The following is a 21472-nucleotide window of genomic DNA, read 5'->3' as shown; positions in this document are numbered from 1 at the left end:
ACAGTGTTGTTTGATGCATTTCCTATCAAACCAGCTTTCATCTGATTTGAACATATAAGCCACAATCACTCTGTAGTTAAGTCGAGATGTGCTACTCTTGAGACAGAAGATGACAGCTTTGTGAACAGGAACCGGGGGGGGGGGGTGGGAGGTTCCTGCAGGCATGAGGAAACCAAAGGGGCAATGCATATCAAGTGAAGACATTCCCACCCCATCTCTGGTGTGTACAGCAATGTGTACATGCAATTTGAAACACAGAAGGTGAAATATACTCAGAGTCGCAAAGTGATTTCATGCTCTTTATTCAGCTCATAGTGGTGAGGAGGAATGAATGAATGTCCCCTCACAGTATCTGCTTTATATACATTATTTACACAATGGGCTGCACATGATTGGCTAATTCCGGAATTCTACTGTAAGCCAATCAGGTTGTGGATTCAGTTCTATCTGGAGCAGGATTGGGTGGTTCCTGCCAACCAATCATACTGCTGCATTGTTCTAGGACCAATCAGACTGCTGCATTCTGAATCCTATTGCTCTAGGACCAATCAGACTGCTTCAGTTTGGATCCTATTCTACTCAGTACATAACAGAAGGGGAAACTATTTCACCACATTTTAAGCTGCTAATCTGTACACAGCTAACCACTGAAATATAGATTGCCTTACTGAACACGAACATATCTAGAACTGGAGTTTAAATATTTTGTAATGCAGCATTACTGAAGGGAAACATAGTTATAGCTACAAAGTCTTCTCCTAAAAGGTTGAGGGTTTGTTGGCTGAATGTCACAGGGTGTTTGCTGGAAGCAGAGATGGCTTCCTCTGAAGCAGCAGGTAATTGCCCGAGAGTCAAACTCCCACCCAGTTAAGTGGAAAGCTTGGAGGAGGAAGGGCTTGCAAAGAGTCAGTAGTAGGTCCACCCCTCTATTTTTAGACTTCAAAGGCATTTCCCTGAGAGAGCCTTTTTAAGGCTATCCTTGACAGCATCAGCATTGTGTACGCGTACAATGCCTTCTTTGTATCAGTTCGTTAAATAATGCTCTCACTCTCCATCAGTATTTGATTTCATGCCATTTAGCAGTCTGACCACATGTGGAATCCATCCCACAGCCCTACAATAATAGAGCATGTTATCTCAAAACTTGAAGCTGACCCACAAAGGCCTTGTGCCAAAAATTAGCTACCCACTGAGCACTCAATAGCAGCCGCATTTGTAAACTAGCTTGTGTGCTAAGGGAAGCCAGGAGGGGAGACGTCAAGACTTCCCAGGCCAAATGTCAAAAGCAAAACACACTTCAGAGCTGTAAAAAACCGATAAAAATGAGGGGCACTCCTAAGATTGCTGTGCCTTAGTAAAGATAAGTTTCACTTTGGAATGCCCGTGTTACCAGTCTTTGTATGTTCTGGAAATCCCACCCAATACACATTCAAATGTGCACCACTGAAAGCAATGCTGTGCGGAAAGACAACATCCGTAACTGGATGCACGGAACACTGTGCATCTGAATGCACAGATCATGAGCCTCAGATTGTTGCGTATGGTTCCTGATCCAACAAGGCCTGCCCTGTGCAGATTATCTTCCCTGAATTCAGCAAAAGTGTCTTGCTCCACTTTTACTGCCTTTCTCATGTGAGCTTAAGTTTTTAATAATTAAAAGCAATTAATTCTGAAGCACAATATTAAAAAGCATAATAATGACAAGTGCACAAATTATCTGAGTCGAAATCCCCAGGAAGTAATGCAATGTCTTTTTTATTCAGACAATAATCTAGTGGTAGGGGATTAGTAGAGGGAAAGGTCTTTTAAGTACAGGCTCTTTTTTATTATTTTAATATATTGTACACCAGTGTTTCATTATAAAATGCACTAAGAGTTATTATCCACCCTGAGCCTTTGAGAGAGAGGGAATATTAACAAGTGTAAGAGCAATAAATGATTTTTTAAATAAATGATGGGCCAGAGGAAACAGTCAAATATTACTTAATCAATCATTTATTTCGTTGTCAATATACAGGATGCTTTAGAGGTAAAAAAGATAGGTCCCTGCCCCAAGGAGCTTAGCCTCTAAATCTAAATTTAGAGGAAAGTGTGAAGGACTCCAGGGGTCAAGTCAGAAACACCATGGTCTGAGGTGGGGCTCTTGCCTAGATACCTGTGACTGTACATGTTGAAGCATCAAAGTGTCTATCAGCGCAACAGAGGATGGGAGATGTACAGCACCAGCCCCTGTGATTTCGTTAAACTATTTTTACCCAACTCTTCAGCCAAAAAAGCTCCCAGGGTAGCTTATATAATATCAGTTATAAACAAGACTGTCATTACCCCCGGGCTTACAACCTAAAAGGCACAACGCAAAGGAAAAAGAGGAGGGAGAAGGAAAACAAGCAAACTCAGACACCAGTTCTTAAAGTTATAAAGCTCTTCTAAAGACCAGTTCAAATGAAAACTGCTCAGGGAAAGGAGCAACTGTGGACCTTGCTTCCCATCTGTCCCGTTGCTGCAGTCTGCTGGAATGACTGCTGCCAGGAGGCCATTGGGAGGCCTTTGCTTAATGCTGGTGACCATAGCTTGCTACAATCCAGCCTACCAAGGGACTTTAGGAAATCCTGGGGCTCGAAAACTCACTCTCCAGATTTAGCTATAGTAATGACATTACTGACCAGAATGGTTAGATCTCTCAGGGATGCTGGGAGTGGGCCATTAGCTGCCAGAAGGCTACAAAACAATTCCCTCCGTAGGAGAAAGTTTCATATACAAGATTGGCTGAATTGTTGGTTTAGAATGCAAATTCTAAGCCTGTGGCTTAGATGCAGTTTTAACATTTACACAGCCATGTTATATTGCAATATAACATGTTGCATGCCTCTGTGCAGGATTCCTGCAATGCAGGGGGTTGGACTAGATGACCCTCAGGATCCCTTCCAACTATGATTCTCTGTTTTTGCATATGTTCTTTGAAGTTTCTCATGCTCACAGGAGGAAAGCAGCAAGGGGAAGGATCAGTAATATCTGCAATGCAGGACAGAGAAGGATCAAAATGCAAATAGGAGAGCACACCTCTCTCTCTAACAACTCTTCAGCAGCAAGAGTGGATGCAGCCAGGGCTCTTCTTGGCCACAGACACTTCCACACATCAGCTGATTTTGGATTTGGTGCTGCTCACTCACATGAGCTGCATGCAAAGGGGTGAGAGCAATGAAATGGAATGGTCAAGTGAAGTGGAAGAAACTATGGCTGCCTCCTCTCTTCTTGCCATGGGGCTCTTAAAAAGATAGCCTGATTGAAACTTAGCAACTCCTTTTCCACTTAATGTCCAAGTTGCCAAAACCATCCTTGCCCATCACTGTTGACAGGTCAGCTATACTATTTTACAGCAGAGCATTCCAATAAATCCAGATCACTAAGCAAGCTAAACTAGCCACCTTTAAGTCTGTCTAACCCTAGACAAACATTGGTCTGTAAGGAGTAAGTGGTGCTTGACTTCAAACAGGCCATTTCCCAGACGATAAGCTCGAAATGGGATGCTCATCCAAATGAACCAGATGCTTTTAATTATTAATCAGTAAAATCAAGTGCTTGGGAGATTGTGATCTCTAACCCTCAAAAGCAGGTCTTCCAGTCGATTGCCAGATTTTTAGTTTTACTTTGGAGGCTTTCAGGACTCTGGAGAGCACTACCACTAATGGCTTATTATTTATACACCATACTTAGAAATATACTCTTAGTTTCAAGTGCTTGAAAGCATAACCACAGCTTTTAAAATCTGGAGGCCCACCAGGGTACTGGAAAGGTAGAAATTGGAAATTTGGAAATCTCGTCTAGGCTCTGAAATTAAAGACCATTTTGAGTGGATCCAGCTGACAATGAACATCTGGTCTCTGAACACAGAAATCCATTTAATTAAAAAAAAAAGTCATGCATATTCTAAAGGGCTGGTTGTATGTTGGGGTGTATTTTTATTTTCTTTATACACAGGTATAAAACAAACAGTTTTTGAATTTGACAGAGAAATAGCATTTGCAAGAAAAAGGTTAAATGTAATTTTAAATCTCAAATCACAAGCAGGGCTTGCAGCAAAATGTTGCAGTATCTCCCCACCCTTTTAAACGTTTGGTTCCAGAGTTCCACAGAGCAAGTCACACCCTTCTTTAGCATACTATGAACTGTATGGAGCTCAAGGCAGCTAATTCTTTCACCTACACCTTCCATCTTTTCTGTTTTGCTTTTTCATCAGACATCCCTGGAAAACACAGGGCATACTCGTGGGCTGTTGGGAGGGTATCATTCCTTTTCCTTTACAAAATTACATCTCTATTTCGCCGGTGGGGTGCAGGGTCACCAAAATGCTTGGAAACCAGCACCTTCTTTAAGGTGCCCACATTTTACTTCCAGATGGATAGGGCCTTGACTGAGTGCACTATGAGAGGGAGCAATTAGAATCTGTCTAGTTAAAAAGAAATGTCCTGTAATACATATGGTACAGCAAAAAGGAGCATCACAGGAAATTACCTTTTACCAAGTCAGACTTTTGGTCCATCTAGCTCAATATTGTCAACTCTGATTGGCAGTGACTCTCCAGCGTTTCAGGCAGGTCTTTTGCAGCCTAATGGGAGACACCAAATATTGAACCTGGGACCTTTTGCAGGCAAAGTATTGTTGCATGCCACCCCAATCTCTGAGCAGTGTGAGATTTCAGGGGTTCCAGGCGCTCACCCAAGGTCCATGTTTCCTTTGGGAATGAGGCACAGTGGAGACTGTGGTGTCTTTATGATATATGGTTTATTTACACATATGTACAACCTGAGCATATGATGGAGCGGTTCACAGCACCCCAAAAGGATCTTGCTTCTCCCATAACCCAAACTGAAATCAAATATTGCTTTCAAACATTACTCTCACTCTCTCTCCAACTTGCTGCTTCACTTCTGGCCCCCATCACTGCAATTCTAAACTCTTCATCCCTCTAACGAACCATGAGCTGAGGGAGGAAGGCCCACCCATTTGATGTCTGGTGCCAAGCCACTTCCTTTGTTGCCTTAATAACCTAGGATATTCCCTCAACTCAGGAAGCTATCCTGCCTTATATTTTAACACTTGATGGATCCAGGACTTAGATGGCTCTCACATACAGCCTACTTCTTCCCACCCAACCCCCAAACTTATAACACAATGTATTATACCACTGAGCTATGCCCATCCCCATCCTCTTGGTCCAATTCTATACAGGTTTATTTGGCTTTAAATCACAGCAGGTTAAATGAATGTTACTCTCAAGAAAGTGAGCATAGTAGTGCAACTGCAGGTTTTGTTTTTTAAGAAGAACTAACTACGTGTTGGCTAATAAGTCTGAAACAAGATCCACTATGCTTCACTTGCTTCTGACTACTTTAAAAGAACCACACCTTCATTTAAAAATTTTCATTAAAAGCTCTAAATAGCATTACTATGCCTAAAGCAAGAAAAATAAAAAAAACCTTGTAGTCTTTTACAAGCAAAAATCTGTTGAGCAGAACGAATTCCCCTAATATTTTTTTTAAAAAAAAAGATTTAAAAAGAACAACCTTAAGCCTTTAAGCAACAAGGGTTTTTTATTTTTATTATACATTATTGTTGCACGCAAATACCTTTCCTACCACCTGAGTGTTAATGGCTGTATCTTCAAGCAATATTAACTATTTTCAGGTGTAGGATTACCAGACTATAAAAGATCAGTAAACTAACATTTCCAGTAGTTACTTATAAGATGACCCTGTTGGATCAGACCAAAGGCCAATGGGCAGAGCAATCCTAACCTGCACTGATGTGGCAGAGGATCCAATACTGCAGGGGGCTTTGCTGCACTCACCAACACTGTAGGCTGTTGCCAGTGCCAGCAGTATCCAATGTAATGTCCTCAAACAGGGAAGGATGAGGAGAGAGAGGCAGAACAAATGGCCCAGCCAAGGGTCCAATGGATCCCAAACTGGTTTAACAGAGAGGAGTCAGATCTGGATTTCTTTCTTGCATCCACTTGTTGCCAGCCCAGCAACAAAATCAAAAAATATACAAGCAATGGTGGCCCCCACTGCTCTGGTCAGCCCCACTGCTCTCCACCCAGAAGTTAGGATTATTCCAGAGGACATGATGACCCCAATAAGGTCCAGCAAGGACTTAGCATGCTTAGAGTCTTAGAATCGTAGAGCTGGAAGGAATCATGGGTAATCAAGTCCAACCCCTCAATGTGGGGCTCAAACCCACAACCCTGAGATTAGGAGTGTCATGCTCTACCAACTGAGCTACTTAACGTCTTTGTGACCACAGAATGCTGAATGACTTTTTGGGGGGAGGGGGAATATAAATGGAACAGAATGGAGTGGCCTGGAAGAGGGTGTGGTTGGCTAGAGGAGCACTCCAAAACGGCAAGACTTTGTTGCAGGTCCCACTTGTTCAGCTAAGTTTGCTGCTAGCTCCTGTAAATGAGGCTGGAAACAGCTCAACTGCCTCTGCTCTAAATGCTGCTGAGTTATTACCACAACAGTAGATTCCAAATTATAGCTTTCATTCCACTGGTATGCATGGCCTTCAGCATATTTGTATACAGAATTCTATTACTCTCATAAATTATCTGGCTCCTTAAGAAGGCCGGCATGTCGCCTTTACTTTATTCTCTCAAAAAAAGGCTGACTAGCATAAATAACTTCAAGCTGCATCAATAAGTTACAAAGATCCTAAAGGAACATGGATATGTTTTCTAGAAATGATAAACTACTTACATTCTAACAAATTGCAATCGCTCCATTTATTATCTGCTTTATGTTTCAGCCCACTAGGAAGACTGCAGGTTATATTTTATAAATGCATGGGTGTGTCTCCGCATTCATTTAATAGCCATTATACTATTCAGCATTCACATATATTTTTCCAATAATATATTACACATATATGCAATTTTTCAATCAAGATTAGTTCCCAATCAGAAAGCCCTGAAACAGCCCACCTACACTGTGTTACTCATGAGGAAACCAGAAGCCTATATGTAGCTAGGTCAGCATAAATTTTAGCTAGGGGGTCCCTTTATTTTCCAATAGCCTGCTCTATCCATTTTTATTATTCTTAATTAAACTTCATAGCATTTGGCTGCTGGGGTCTGAAGTGCATTTCAGCCAAACTCTAGGATTCAGGTAATCTCTCACACGTCTAGCCACTGCACCTATGTTCCTGGGGTGAAATAATGGGATTTCAATGGAGAGAAGAGCTGCTCGCACTGTATCCACAAGAGGGAAAGGCAGCTGGATACTAGCCCTATTGCTCCTTGTAAACTGAGACAGATCTTGCACCCTGGAGAGGGTCATAGAATCTAAATGCTACTTCATAGTCCCGGGTTTTAGTATTTCCTTAAGCACTCTAGAACTCCCTCCTGTCTGGAGGCTGTAAGTGTTGAAGAAAAGTGGCAGCAATTACCATATAGTTTCAGGGCATGGCTGACCTACTCACAAGGAAATTGTGCAAGGAAGTGCAGAATCAAGCTCTCCCAGCCCGCCCCCCTTCTGTTACATTGCCCAGCTGTAGATTTTGCAGGTTGTTGTTTTTTCTTATACACCAACATAGCTACATTTTTAGGTGCCTTGGAAAATACCTTTTTAGTCAATTTGGCATCACTTGACTCTCTCACCTAGCGCCACACAGAATTAATCATCAGCTTTGCTAAAATACAGATTGCTGTGCTTCTCTTTGTTTCTGCTGTGTGTCTAATTAGGGCCCTGTGTGTATCAACTTGTGATGTGTTGAGGGAGCTGAGTAATGGGAGGCCTTTGTGTTCTCAGAAATGGTGTGTAACTTGGTATCTGTAACAACGAGCAGAGATTTTTTTAAGTGTACAGTTTTGGAACAGAGTCTAAAAGCTCATAACATCCAGAATAATTTTTATACTTTTTTGCTTTTTAATTCCCACCACCACCACCACATCCCTGCTAGGGATGCAAGGTGGTGTTGATTTCCATTCAGACCCATGTTCGTTATGTACAGTGCTTCTGTTCTGACGCAGTTCACCTTCTGACAAAAACTGCATTATTTTCTTAGTGTCCACTGTAGTGTAATTTTATGTAATTAATTACATAACTAATGATGTTATCAATCACAGTATTATTATGCTATGCCCCATCATTCATTTCAATGCACAGGCCATTCACTTCAATACAATACAAAGGAAACACAACTGAACTTGGGGAAAGGGGAGTCATCCATTATGTATCATCTGAAGACTGAAAGCAGAAACAACTGATCATATTTGCTGGATTGATTTCCATTCTGGACACTGGACAAATAAGTGGACATCAGCATTTTCCTCTCCAGTTTCTGTCAGAGGTCTCCAGCATCCCTTATCCTCACTACCTCCTACCTTGGTGTAGTATCTTGCCTGATGAAGAGTTCGATAGAACTAGAAATGTTGCCCCTGTTTAGTGACAGATGGCATTGCCCAACTGTGTATTTTAGAGTATCCACCCCCACTCAAAAAAAGCAATGCTAGGAAGTTGATCCAACAGATCCTGCTCATTAGCTGTTGTGACTAAAGTGCTAGCAGGAAATGAAGAACAGGGCAATACCCTCTTACCAGCATGTTGGTAAGAACCGTCTGCCTCCCTCGACATAGGAGCTGGGGCAGAATAACCACTGCTGGGATGTTGGGGGGGGGGGGTTAGAGCTAGAGAATGAGGAACAGGAAGGGATGAAAAGAATCTGAACCTTACTGGGAGAAAGGAAGACGGAGCTCTCTGTTCATCGCCCATCACCCTGCAATTCATCAAATTTGATGAGATTTTGCTAGGTGATTATAATTACAGCATGTCACGCTATGAGTTTGCCCCACCCCCTGAAAGATAGGATTGCCCAGCTGCTGCTCAAAAATGTATGAAGCAAGACTAATTTTTTAAAAGCTAAGGTAAGCATGCAAGGATCATGGCTCTGCTGTGTGATCATTAACCTAGTAAGCTTGCAAGAGACATCACTGCCAGGAACCATTTTATAATCAGTATTTTCTGGTCTATTAACTGCAAATGAAAAGGCTTTAAAATATAATTAAAAGATCAGTAGCTTTTCCTTGCACAGTTACTACGAAAATAATTCCAGAGCTTCTATATCTTCTCTTTCATTCTTTCTCTGCTCCCCTCCCCCCTGATTTTGTACCAGGTTGCGCTGGTGCTCCTGGGACCCGATTATTTGCTGTTGAAAACAACTGTCAATGAAAGGGCATCCTTTTATTGCAAACACAATAATCTCTCTCAGTCTGCTCTTTCAGACTGACAATATTTGAACAAGAACTCCCTGAAGTCTTCCTTAGTTATCCATGCAGATGCCAATGGCTTGAAGTCACAATATCTAGTGCTGTAATGCTATTAATCTCCCAGGCGAAATGGGTTTGATCACAGGAGAAGATAACCAAGAGTTTATATAAAATCCATGTGTGCGAAAAGTTCCCCTTTTTTAGCACTGAGAGCACAAACTCCCTTATAAGCCCTTTGCACCCAGAGGATTTCTAAGGAATGATATAGGACCAATTCTAAGAAAGCTAGTTGCACTTAAGCCCCATAGTTGTTGGTTTAACTTTTCCCAGCGCATGCCCCACATCTCATCCATTCACAGTGCATGAGGTGGGATGCCACTGGTGTCACCGTCACCATGACCAAGACAGAGCAGGGCAGGGTGGCAGCCACAGCAGGAGAAGGATCAGGCTGGCAGTGACAGCAGGTATATGCACACCTGCACCCACAACTGCCAACCCAGTGCTTCCCCAGCCATTCCAGTTCTGGCAAGTGGCAGCACTGCCACAGCTGAGAGAGCAACAGAGCAGCAGCACACCTCATGTGACATTGATGTATTCAATTCAGGATGCCTTTTATGTCATTATTTCAGCAACCAGGAATGCTGTTGCTAAATGTTCACGAAATTATAAACACAGGAGTGAAGGACTATGTCTCCAATTGCTAAATGTCCTTAAAACAGTACTAACAGTATCTGCTATTTTTGCAGCGTGACCCTCACTTCCAAGCAAACATGATTAGGATCGTATCCAAAGTCTGGGTTTTGTTTGTACGTGCATGGGATAATCAGAGACTAAAGATGACCAAAACAACAAAATGAGAAGCAGTATAATGAGGCTCCTCTCATCTGTGATTTTGAAAACCTAGTAGGGTGGTTAATTCAGATATGAAGAGATGGAGGAGTTCAAAATTCTCTGTCAGTAGCACACTAAAAGCAATCCAAGATATTGAGTGAAGATATAAGAATATATGCAACACTTGAGATTCCCTGCCTGAGTAAGCAAGGAATGTTGATGCAGAATAACTACTCTGAATCAGTCACTTCTGAAAGGTCTGGTATATCAGATCATAAGCCCTTGGAAGGAATGCTAATGATTATAATTAGTTTTGGTTTTTCCTTTGAAGCTTCCAGTCCAGGCACGGTCAGATATAATTTCTTCAGTCCATCTGTTTCAGTGTGGCATTTCCTAGTTTCTAAGATGATGCAATAGCATTTTTATTGTAACATAATAATGTTATTGTTAAGTGTCCTAAAGATTTCAGTGTGTGTGTTTTTTTGCCAAAGGCTACAAATTCCCTTTACTAAGGAAAATAAATCTGGATGAAAGTCAAAGAGACTGCAAGATTTCAATTTTTAAACATTCAAGAAATGTTTCTTTCCCAGAAACATAAGAAAAAACCTTGTAATGGTGTGCCTGTAATAGTCAGTTCCCAACTTTCTCTTTGACTCCCTGTGACAAAGGGCAGAGAACCAATTCTGGCAGGAAACTTTATCTTCCCTGAATCTAGAACCTCAAAACAGGGGGTATAAAAATATGCATTTCCGAGGCTTTGCCTTCAGCAACTCAAGAGGAGAAGTGGGACAGGCAATATATCAAGTGGAAGTATTGAGGAGGAGGGGATGGAGAAGCTGGGGAAGACTTTGAAAGATGTCCCAGTTATCAGCCTCTCTCAAACCTTTCCTTTTGGGGCAAGTTGGACTATTGCAATCTTGTACACATACATTTTAAAGGATGGGAGCTAGTTTGAAATAGTCACTAGGGTTGCTGTATTCACCCAGCTCTGCTGACTTCCAGTCCATGTCTGAGCTTAATTGGAAGTGCTGATGACTACCTAACTTTAAACACCTATATTGTTTAAAGTCCAAGTACATATTAGCTCATCTTTGTCCACACTAGTTCACTCAGTCCCTAAAGTCATTGTATGTCTTTTCCTGGTGCCCCCCCCCCCCGCCAGGGCCGACCCTAACATTAGGCAGAGTAACACATCTGATTCAGGTGGTAGAAGCCAAGTGGCAGCAGCCTTCCCAGCTGCTCGTCTTGAGCCTCCCATTCATTCTCCCACAGCCTTCTGCCCTCTAAACTAGGCTGCTGCCCTCAGATGCAGTAGTGGACACTGTCCCATTGTTGAAGCAAAATCTGACTGCCAGTACAGAGAGAAGTTGGATTGTGTGTGGGGTGTGTGTGTCCGGTATTGCCCTTTCCCTCAGACCACAATGTCTTGGGCTGGGCCTGCCCCCTTTTGAGGAAAGGCAGATGGTGAATGAAATAGGCCACGTCTTCACCATACATTTAAAGCACTATTATACCATTGTAACAGTCATGGCGTCCCCCAAAGAATCCTGGGAACTGTGATCTTTTAAGGGCACTGAGAGTTGTTAGGAACCCCCTATTCCCCTCACAGACCTACAGTTCCCAGAGTTCCTTGCGAAAGGGGATTGGTTGCTAACAATTGTAACTGAGTGGACTAGTGGTCTTCTAAGAACTCTTAAAACTACAGGATTCTTCAGGGGAAGTCATGGCTGTTAAAATGCTATAGCATAGTGCAGATGTGGCCAAAGAACTATTCCAAGGTACTCGGCCTTGGAATGTCTCCCCAGGGAAGCTCACCTGCATACACTGATATCATTCCAGTGCCAGGCAAAATACCTTTTTATTCTCCTAAACTTTCATTTTAAAACCTATTAAGTAAGCCATTGATGAAATGCTTATGTGTTGCGTTGTATTTATTATGTTCTACCTACTATTTTGATCTTATTTTTTGTTGTTTTTATTAAAAAATGTATGATTGCACTGTTTTTAGTCTTTTATAATGAGCATGGATGAGCTAAAGGCACAGGATAAACATTTAATGAATGCATAATTAAATATGAAAATGTAAACTTCCATTCTATTATCTTAGCTGCAGTTGAGGCAATGAGTAATATGTAGGCTTCATAATTGCTAGCAGCCATGAAGGACAAATACTGTATGTGCATTTATGAAAATAAAAAACCTGATTTTTGTTGGTATTGTTTAAAATCGTCATCATACATTTATTTCCCATTGTGGCATTTTGAGACATACTTGACAATTTTATCTTGGCTACTCTATCAGGCTATAAAGAGGGCTTCATGCTTTCATTTTGCAAATCATAACACATCATTTCTCTCCACTGGTTATTCTTTGGATGGCTGTGATGTACTGTGAATGCCAAGTGGGAGAATATGTTTTTTATAAACCAGAAAGTGTAGAAACATCTGGTTTCTTGGCAAACATGCTGAATAATTATATTGGTGGCTCTGGTGTTTACCAGATCTGTCACATGGTTGGGCTGCAAAGGACAATCCTTTTGTTTTTTATTGGTGTTTTCCATACATTCAGCTTTTTAAAAATCAGATAAATGTACTTAGCAGTTATACCTTTACATAAAAACAGCCTGAAGGTGAAGACAGAAGCCATTTAACTCTCAATGTGTTATTTTAACACAGACTAAGAAGAACAAATCCATATGATTAATATGATTATAATTGCTTGCAATTATGGAGATAACCTGCAATCAAGATCCTTGCATCTGATAAGAGGCAGAACTTTATGAAATATTTCAAAATCTTTTCAGCATAGCCCCTGTGCATTTTTTTCTCTTTACCTGCGGCTCCCAGCAGGAAGTCCCTGATGAGCATGCCAAAAACCTTCATCACAATGTTTACTCATAGAAGAATACCGCTATTCCTGATAGTCTTTATCAAAACTAAAACAAAGCAAAGCAAAGCAAATTTCCCCCCAACAATTCATCTAAACCCAGTGGTTATTTAAGGATTATATTAAGAACATCATTTCAAACATCTGAGAGTACGATCCTTATCAGTATTTTAAATTTCTCTGTAATCTATTTTAACTGCTGGAGGAGAAGTGGGGGTAGAATAACTTTTACATTTACAAAGCAATCCAAGGAAGCAAGTCCTATTGAACTCAGTGGGGTTCACTTTTGAATAGACATGTCTAGGATTGCACTGTAAGAGCATGGGTTACCAATGTGGTACCTGTGGGCACACAGCTGCCCACAGAAGCCACTTATGATGCCCACAGGGTCTCACCCCCCCCCCTTCTGAAATGAGCTAAAGATGGCTTCTTCCAAGGGTAATAGAATGTTTTTTTTTCCAAGCCTAATTGAGGCATGGGGTGATTTTAGTGGGGTTACAGCTGGGGAGGGGGGAGAGTTGTAGCATGCACATACTGCCCAAACTGTTCCTCTGTTTTGCAAATGTGACCACAGGCCCAAAAAGAATAGCAACATCGGGTAAAGGGCTTAGGGTCTGACTTCCTTGATTTTAAACTTTGCTTGCTGCTCTAATAATGGGTGATGTCTTCCATCCGAGGTTGACCACAAATACAAAGAGTGTCTGCGTACTGGAGCTTTTTGTAGCAGCCATCCAAAGCTATGGTGGGAATCACTTAGAAATAGCATAGCTAGGGTGGCACTGGGCAGGCTGTGGCACTGAGGCCCACCTGAAAGTGGTATAAGGTCCAATGGTGAATCCCAGAGCAGTGTTTGAGAAACACTGGTCTAACCCATCCTATGTTCCTAAAAACAAACAAAAGCATCCCTGAAATGATTGAGGTTGAATCCTGACAAGACAGAAGTACTGTTTTGGGGGGACAGGGGGCGGGTGGGTGTGGGGGATTCCCTGGTCCTGAATGGGGTAACTGTGTCCCTGAAGAACCAGGTGCGCAGCCTGGGAGTCATTTTGGACTCACAGCTGTCCATGGATGCGCAGGTTAATTCTGTGTCCAGAGCAGCTGTCTACCAGCTCCACCTGGTACGCAGGCTAAGACCCTACCTGCCCACGGACTGTCTCACCAGAGTGGTGCATGCTCTAGTTATCTCCCGCTTGGACTACTGCAACGCGCTCTACGTGGGGCTACCTTTGAAGGTGACCCGGAAACTGCAATTACCGTATTTTTCGCTCTATAACACGCACCAGACCATAACACGCATGTAGTTTTTAGAAGAGGAAAATCCGTAGGCATGCCACCCATAGGCATTCCCTCCATAACACACACAGACATTTCCCCTTACTTTTAGGAGGAAAAAAGTGAGTGTTATGGTGCAAAAAATACGGTAATCCAGAATGCAGCAGCTGGACTGGTGACTGGGAGCGGCCGCCAGGACCACATAACACCGGTTCTGAGAGATCTGCATTGGCTCCCGGTACGTTTCCGAGCACGATTCAAAGTGTTGGTGCTGACCTTTAAAGCCCTAAATGGCCTCGGTCCTGTATACCTGAAGGAGCGTCTCCACCCCCATCGTTCAACCCGGACACTGAGATCCAGCGCCGAGGGCCTTCTGGCGGCTCCCTCATTGCAAGAAGTAAGCTTACAGGGAACCAGACAGAGGGCCTTCTTGGTAGTGGCGCCCACCCTGTGGAACACCCTCCCTTCAGATGTGAAGGAAATAAGTAGCTATCCTATCTTTAAAAGACATCTGAAGGCAGCCCTGTTCAGGGAAGTTTTTAATATTTAATGCTGTATTGTTTTTAATACTTGATTGGGAGCTGCCCAGAGTGGCTGTGGAAACTCAGCCAGATGGGCGGGGTATAAATAATAAATTATAGTATTATTATTAGTATTATTATTATTATTATTATTATTTATTATTATTATTATTATTATTGAAAAAAGAAGAAAAGCAGAGGCAGAGAGAGAGAGAAAGAACCGCTGAATTATTCATAAAATATTTGTCCTGCCTTAACACAATGCAGCTTACCATTCACATATATACGTACGTACTTACATATACACATTATCCAGATAAAATGTAGGAAATGAGTTACAGTAAGGCAGTGTTTCCCAACCACTGTTCCGCGGCATACTAGTGTGCCGCGAGATGTTGCCTGGTGTGTCGCGGGAAAAATTAAAAAATTTGAAAGATTTTTTTTAAAAGTCACATTTTCGATTGGGGCGCCGTCACTAGATGACCCCTGGGGTTCCCTCCCTCCCTCCCGCTCTGCGCCTCCCTCTTCCTCCTCCTCCTCCTCCTCCTCCTCCTCCGGGGAGGCCCTTCCTGGCTCTCGGCCAAGGCTTGGCGGCTGCCACTCACTCACTCGCTCGCCCACCCGTCCCTCCATCCCTGCACCCGGCCTCTCCCCCTCCATCCCCGGCGCGGGGGCTGCCGGGATCCGTAGTCCCCTCGCCCTTGGGCTCCGCGCCCGCGCGGGGTGCGCGAACTACGTTTCCCAGCGTGGCCTGGCGGGCCGGACGTTTTGTTTGAAGCGCTCTTCTCCTGGCCATGGAATGAGCGCAGCGGCTCTTCCGCGCAGACCCTGCGCAGCCTGCCTGCGGCCCCGCGGAGATCGGGCGGCAGGATGGAGCCCGGGGATCCCCGCGGAGGCGGAGCGGCGGAGGCGGAGGCTGCCCCCCAGGTAGGGCTGCGTCGGGGGGGGGTTATTTTTGCAATGCTGCATCCGCGCTGGAGGGGACGCATCGGACCGCGGGGAGACCCCTTGGCGGGCATGCAAGGCAATGCATGCGTGCAGGCGTTGCATGGAGTGCAGTGCAATGCAATGGCAACGCGGCGCCCTGCATGCATGCATGCAACTTCCACCGGCGCTCCGGACTTGGCAGGTGAGGGGGGTCCCCAGTGGGCGGCAGAGAGAGCCGGGAGGGCGAAGGGGAGCCGGGGGGAGCAGCGTTGCTCCCCGAGCCGAGCCCGGGGGGAAACTTCGGCGTCGTTGCGCCGGGTGTTGGAAGCGGAGGCTGGCGGGGGCCCCTCACCTGCAAAACCTGGTCGCCTCTCATATATTTCGTGCATTGCATTCATTGCCCGCTTTCTCCTCCAAGGAGCTCCCGGGGGCGCGCGTGGTTCTCCCCGTGTTATCCTCGCAACAACAGCCCTGCGAGGTGGGTCAGGCGAGTGACCCAAGGGAGCACCCAGGGATTGTCCTGGCCAGGTGGGGTGATTTGAACCCTGCTCTCTGCACGGTCTTCATCCTCATTTAGCCCCCACATGTGCATGACTGTGCATGACTGAGGTTTTCCCCCCTCGTCTTGGCTATGGTGTGAGTCTGTGCTGTTAATTAATGGGGTTCTGCCTTTGGAGAAGATGAGCCAGCCCTCAAGGAGGTGATTATGTAATTTGCTAGCAATTCATGTCCCTCCCGGCGTGACGCTGCGCGCTGACGTCACGGGGCTGTAATGGTGGTGTGCCTCGAGATTTTTTTCATGAAACAAGTGTGCCTTTGCCCAAAAAAGGTTGGGAAACACTGATGTAATTTGCTAGCAATTCATGTCCCTCCCGGCGTGACGCTGCGCGCTGACGTCACGGGGCTGTAATGGTGGTGTGCCTCGAGATTTTTTTCATGAAACAAGTGTGCCTTTGCCCAAAAAAGGTTGGGAAACACTGCAGTAAGGTATCTGCAATGAAGTACAGGCAACAGCTTTTCTTCTTTGAAGTACTTCTGGGGACATCTGATACACTTTAAAGAGGGAAATTACTGCCACCAATAATTATTTCTAATTGATGAAGGGCACTCATATAGAGAGGACCGGACATAATGCAGATCTGAAAATGACATTTCCCTGAAGTACATGGCTATTTAGATCTGAGACACCAGTTGATATCTGAACAGCCTGACCTTAAATCATGTTTACTCAAATCCCACTGATTGCAAGTGGGTTTACTTCAAAGTTTAGGTTGCTTCAGACTGCAGTCTTACTGCAGAGTCTCAAAGCCCGACATTCTTTGATCACATTTGAACTCTGTCCTCATTACAGAGCTTGTATTGCTTCAGGTTGTTATTGTTCCAGATGAGGACAGCATTTTGAGTCCCTCATCATAAAAACTAATTTACTTCTCATGATCTCTTTGGCTCAACTGCTTCAAACCCTGTCTGGGCCCCAAGTTTACGAACAACTTCAAATTCCCAAATCAACCTTAACCTTATTTTTGAAAGCAATTTTACCAGCATATGGGGGTACCTGCCATAATGGAAATAGATTTGCTAGGCTGAGATTAAATAAATGTACCAGTCTAGCACTCATGACTTATGGTTGCCTTACGATATTTATTGTCAAGGGATGCCTTTTATTCCAGAATACACATCCTATGGATGCTCCAGATTTCTGTAGAATATTTCCAAGGCACTTTTTCAGATAAGACAGCTGCACTGGGCCCCTCACTTTACAATTTGGTGACAGCTTTACCAGCTCAATCTCAGTGCATGCCTCACCATTGATTTATTTCATACATATATTGTATTTTATTGTGCTACAATCTGAATTACACAGAATTAAAATTGTAATAAAACAAAATACAATATAAAAAGAAGCATAAAAACAAAAATCCCATATTCAACCACAAAACAAAAACATGCCACAGACCACCTGAATAAAGTTCACACGCCGCCAACCCCCCCCCCCCCAATAATCTTGGGAAGAACAGTTTAACAGTGCTGGGAATTGTAGTTTTGCTGGGCAAACCACAGCGCCTACAATTCTTGGAGGTTGGATGTGCTTTAAATGTACTATGCATAAACAGCCAAGAGAGAAAGAAACGAAACCATCCCTTTTGCGACTCCCAGCAGACAACCCAAGGCCACCTCATAATTTAACATCATGTCCTGGCAACCTCAGGGCCTCAATGCACCGCATTGCAAGGGGTTGGACTAGATGAGCCACCGGGTCCTTTCCATGAATCTGGGATTCTCCTTCATATGATTACGTCCTCACGCCCACCAGGCCTGAACCCAACTGAAGGGTGAACCACCGACCGCACGGAGGCGGCCATTCTTACCTTCTTGCGGGCGTCGCTCGGGGGCGCCCCCTGGAGGCAACAGGTGGGCTCGGCTGGGCCCCTGCGGCGGCCGCTCCTCACGTAGGTCACCTGCCGCCTGCTGGTCGCTTCGCTCGCCTTCTCAGCTCTGCGAGCTCCCGGCGGGAGAGGGGGCTTGCGCGCCTCCTTGGCGGGCTCTGCGGCGTCCCAGGAGCGCCGGAGCCCCAGCTGCAGCAGGCAGAGGAGGAGGGTGGCGGAGAGCAGGCAGAGGCGCAGCAGCGCGCAGCCCTTCCCCGGCCGCCTCTCCTGGGCCGCTGCGCAGCGCCACAGGTTCATGCTGCCGCCAGGGTCCCGGGCGAGCGCGCGGCTCTCCTCCTCTCCGCGCTCCTGCCGCTGGGCGCGTGCCTCGCCCAAGGACACATGCCGGGGAAAGTTTGGGCTCTGGCTGGCGGTAGTTCCGCCCCTCTCCTCCTGCCCCAGCCGAGAAGCGGAGGGCGCCTCAGAGCCGCCGCCTCCCGGCCACCGGGCGAGGGACGCGAGCCTCGCTGCAGCTCTTGCGGGTCCCTCGGTCCTCTTCTTGCTCGCTCATCGACGGAGCAAGCAGGAGAGAGCGTGGCCGGGTCCAGTGGGGCTTGGTTGGAAAAGCGGAAGGCAAAGGAGGATGGCGGGAAAAGTTGGCCTTTCTTGCAGCGCTTTCCAGCTTTCCCTTGAAGTTGCGCCGTCGGAGCCGGCTGTCCTGTGTGGCTGAGTTCGGAATCGGGGTTTGTGGCTGGTTCCCTGCTGTTTCCTAGGTAGTTGCAGTTTGCAGTGGATCAGTTTAAAAACTGCTACCCAAGCTTTTGACTGGCGTAAAGTATATATGCTTTTTAAAAACTGTATCAAGTGAAAAGTAAATATGGAAGGGTAATTCCATTCACCTCACCTGGAGATTATCTGTGTGTGACAGACAGTGAGTGGTGGAAAGATGGCTCTGCTTTAACACACACACCCCATCAGTGCCAGATTTGCATATAAGCTAAACAAGCTATAGCTTAGGGCCCCACTCTCTTGGGGGCCCCCAAAAAATGTAAAGGGAAAAACTGGACACGCGTTTCCAAAATATAAGATAAAAAACAAAATAAAACCTGCATACAGCAACAGTGGTTTGTGTTGTATGGGCCCCACCTGCCAGCCTGTTCCCCAAAATATCATTGGTTTGCTTATTTCTATATATAGGGTGCCCACATTCAGCATGGACTGGTTGCATGGCAACATGTGCAAATGGCTTTAGATACCTATTAGGTCCATAAATTACCATATAGCACATATTCAACAGAAAAAACAACAATTGGTTGTTGAGAAAGGACAGCTGAACATATAAAGAGCCCCATTACCTTCAGTAGCTTAGGGCCTCATCAAACCTAAATCTGGCCCTGCCCCCAATGCTTTCCCTCCTTCCTTCTCTCCCCCCAACTCAGAGCAGGATCCTGCAATGCAAATCCTCCTTCAGCAACTGCCCCAAGTGAACAGGGAGAGGGGGACTATTTCCCAACAGAACCCAAAGGGCAGGAGGCAACAGGCAGTGCTGTCGTGTCCAAAGGTAGCTCTATGGGTCAGAAGTTTCCAATCAGGCTAAACAAGCCCCTCCATAAATGTGCTTAAAATGTAAGGTGTGGGTGTGACCATAGTATTAGAGATCATACAGAAGCACACCCTGATCATATGTTTAAATCACATGGCACCCCGCTGAATCCTGGGAACTAGTTTACCCCTCACAAATCTACAATGCATTTAACTGCACACTAATTGAAGCTGACCTAGCAGTGACCAGGAACACTTCATTAAACGTTTAATCGTGCTTAAATAGGTACACATTTCCACCAGATTATTTTCAAACCCTGAAAACAGCAGTGTTAGTCCGGATGCTACTCTTTAGAGTCCATGCGTATGTTTCTCACTGGGAAGCCACAATGCAATCTGCAAAAAATTAGCAAACCAGAGCACTGGCCTGCAACAGAACCAAACTTAAGAAGTGTTAGCTCAAGAAGAAGAAGGAGGAGACAGTCTTTTTTGTGAGAGCAAAATGGTAAGCGGAAAAATGTCCTGGTATCCCCTTCATCCCTTTTATGGTGATGAGGAAATTAATATTGTTCACAGGTTTGGCCATGATTGTTAGATAATAATCAAATAAGCCCCTCCCTAACTGGTAAAATAAAATACAGATGCAGCTGCTATAAAAGTTCTTAACAGCCTTAGGTATTTGCTTGAAAAGAGAAATGCTTTCTCCTGGTATCAATGGCCTTGTATTCTCTTGGCAGTCAGAACATACTTGAACAGTTACAGTTGCTAAATAAATTCAGCCAGACAAAAGCTCCTTTGTCCTGAAGTAATAGAGGGCAAAGCCAATGTAGGGTAAAAAGAGCAGAGGGCCAAGTAAACATAATTGCTTTTCATATAAACCGTATGAGGGAAAAGTAAATTCTGTGGAATGCTACAGTAGCCTTGAGTCTTCTTCCTGCGTGAATTGGTAAAGAATGGAAAAGGTATTCTTTGAAAGTCATTCCAATGAACCTGAACAAGCATAACCTATTCATGGAAATCTAAGGTGAGCCACTGAACTTTTTATTCAGAAATTGAGCACATGCTACACTGTTTGTTTAGCAGGTGTTTAATTCTTATGTTACTATGTGCCTTTAGGATCGTGCAGGGTGTTCAAGAAGTGCGGTGAAGAACAGGTTTTAAAATATATATTTACTTATGTTTCCATGCAGGCTTTTGGAGTAAAAACCAAAAACCTATCCCCAAGGCAACTTACATACAATGAAAACATAAAGCTACAAAATCTAATGCCAATCAAAATAATTTAAAATAGGAGTGTAAAACATTTCACAACCCATCAACACCATCATACAAAACTAGTTTGAACAATTTAAAAGAAAACAAACACTGCAGCAAAATAAACCATTAAAACTCAGAAATTCAATTCCACATTTCAGCTAATAAACCAATATCTAACATGTTTCCCTAATAAAAAAGTAACAGAAACCAACTGCAGTCCTGCACATAATGTAATGTATGCATAAAGCCTCACTGATTTCAACACATGTGATTCCTTAAAAAAGCAGTATGCTGCTGCAGTCGCTTTAAAAAACCCAACACCTGTTACCAGTAAAAACAGTTATGGAGCAGGTAGGGACTGAAGGAAATGTTAGATAAAGAAGGAAGAAGACACCTGCTCTGCCAGTTCTGTAGCTGTGGATGGTAATGCCAGCAATTACGCTGCACAGGCACCCTTAAGTCTGATCCTATGCATCCCAGAGAAGGAGTGCTAAGCAAAGAATCAGACTGTGGGCTGCTTAGCATAGGTGGCAGCAAGCTCATGTTCATTCCATGTACAGTGGTACCTTGGTTTAAGAACAGCTTAGTTTATGAACAACTTGGATTAA

At 44.3% G+C, this 21472-nt stretch overlaps 1 protein-coding gene across 1 annotated transcript in view; it reads right to left on the bottom strand.

Moving 5' to 3' along the window:
* Positions 1-18588, bottom strand: part of METTL24 (methyltransferase like 24) — a 72074-nt gene extending 53486 nt beyond the window's left edge. The window contains exon 1 of the mRNA XM_082216812.1: positions 18069-18588. Within this exon, the coding sequence (XP_082072938.1) occupies positions 18069-18383 (315 nt within the window). The 5' untranslated portion in view covers positions 18384-18588. The remainder of the gene's footprint in view (positions 1-18068) is intronic.
* Between the last annotated feature and the right edge of the window lie 2884 nt (positions 18589-21472).

Source organism: Podarcis vaucheri (genome assembly GCF_965113315.1).
Source record: "Podarcis vaucheri genome assembly, chromosome: 3".
Taxonomy (NCBI): domain Eukaryota; kingdom Metazoa; phylum Chordata; class Lepidosauria; order Squamata; family Lacertidae; genus Podarcis; species Podarcis vaucheri.
Note: the sequence above shows the minus strand (reverse complement) of the source record. Positions and strands in the feature narration are given on the sequence as shown.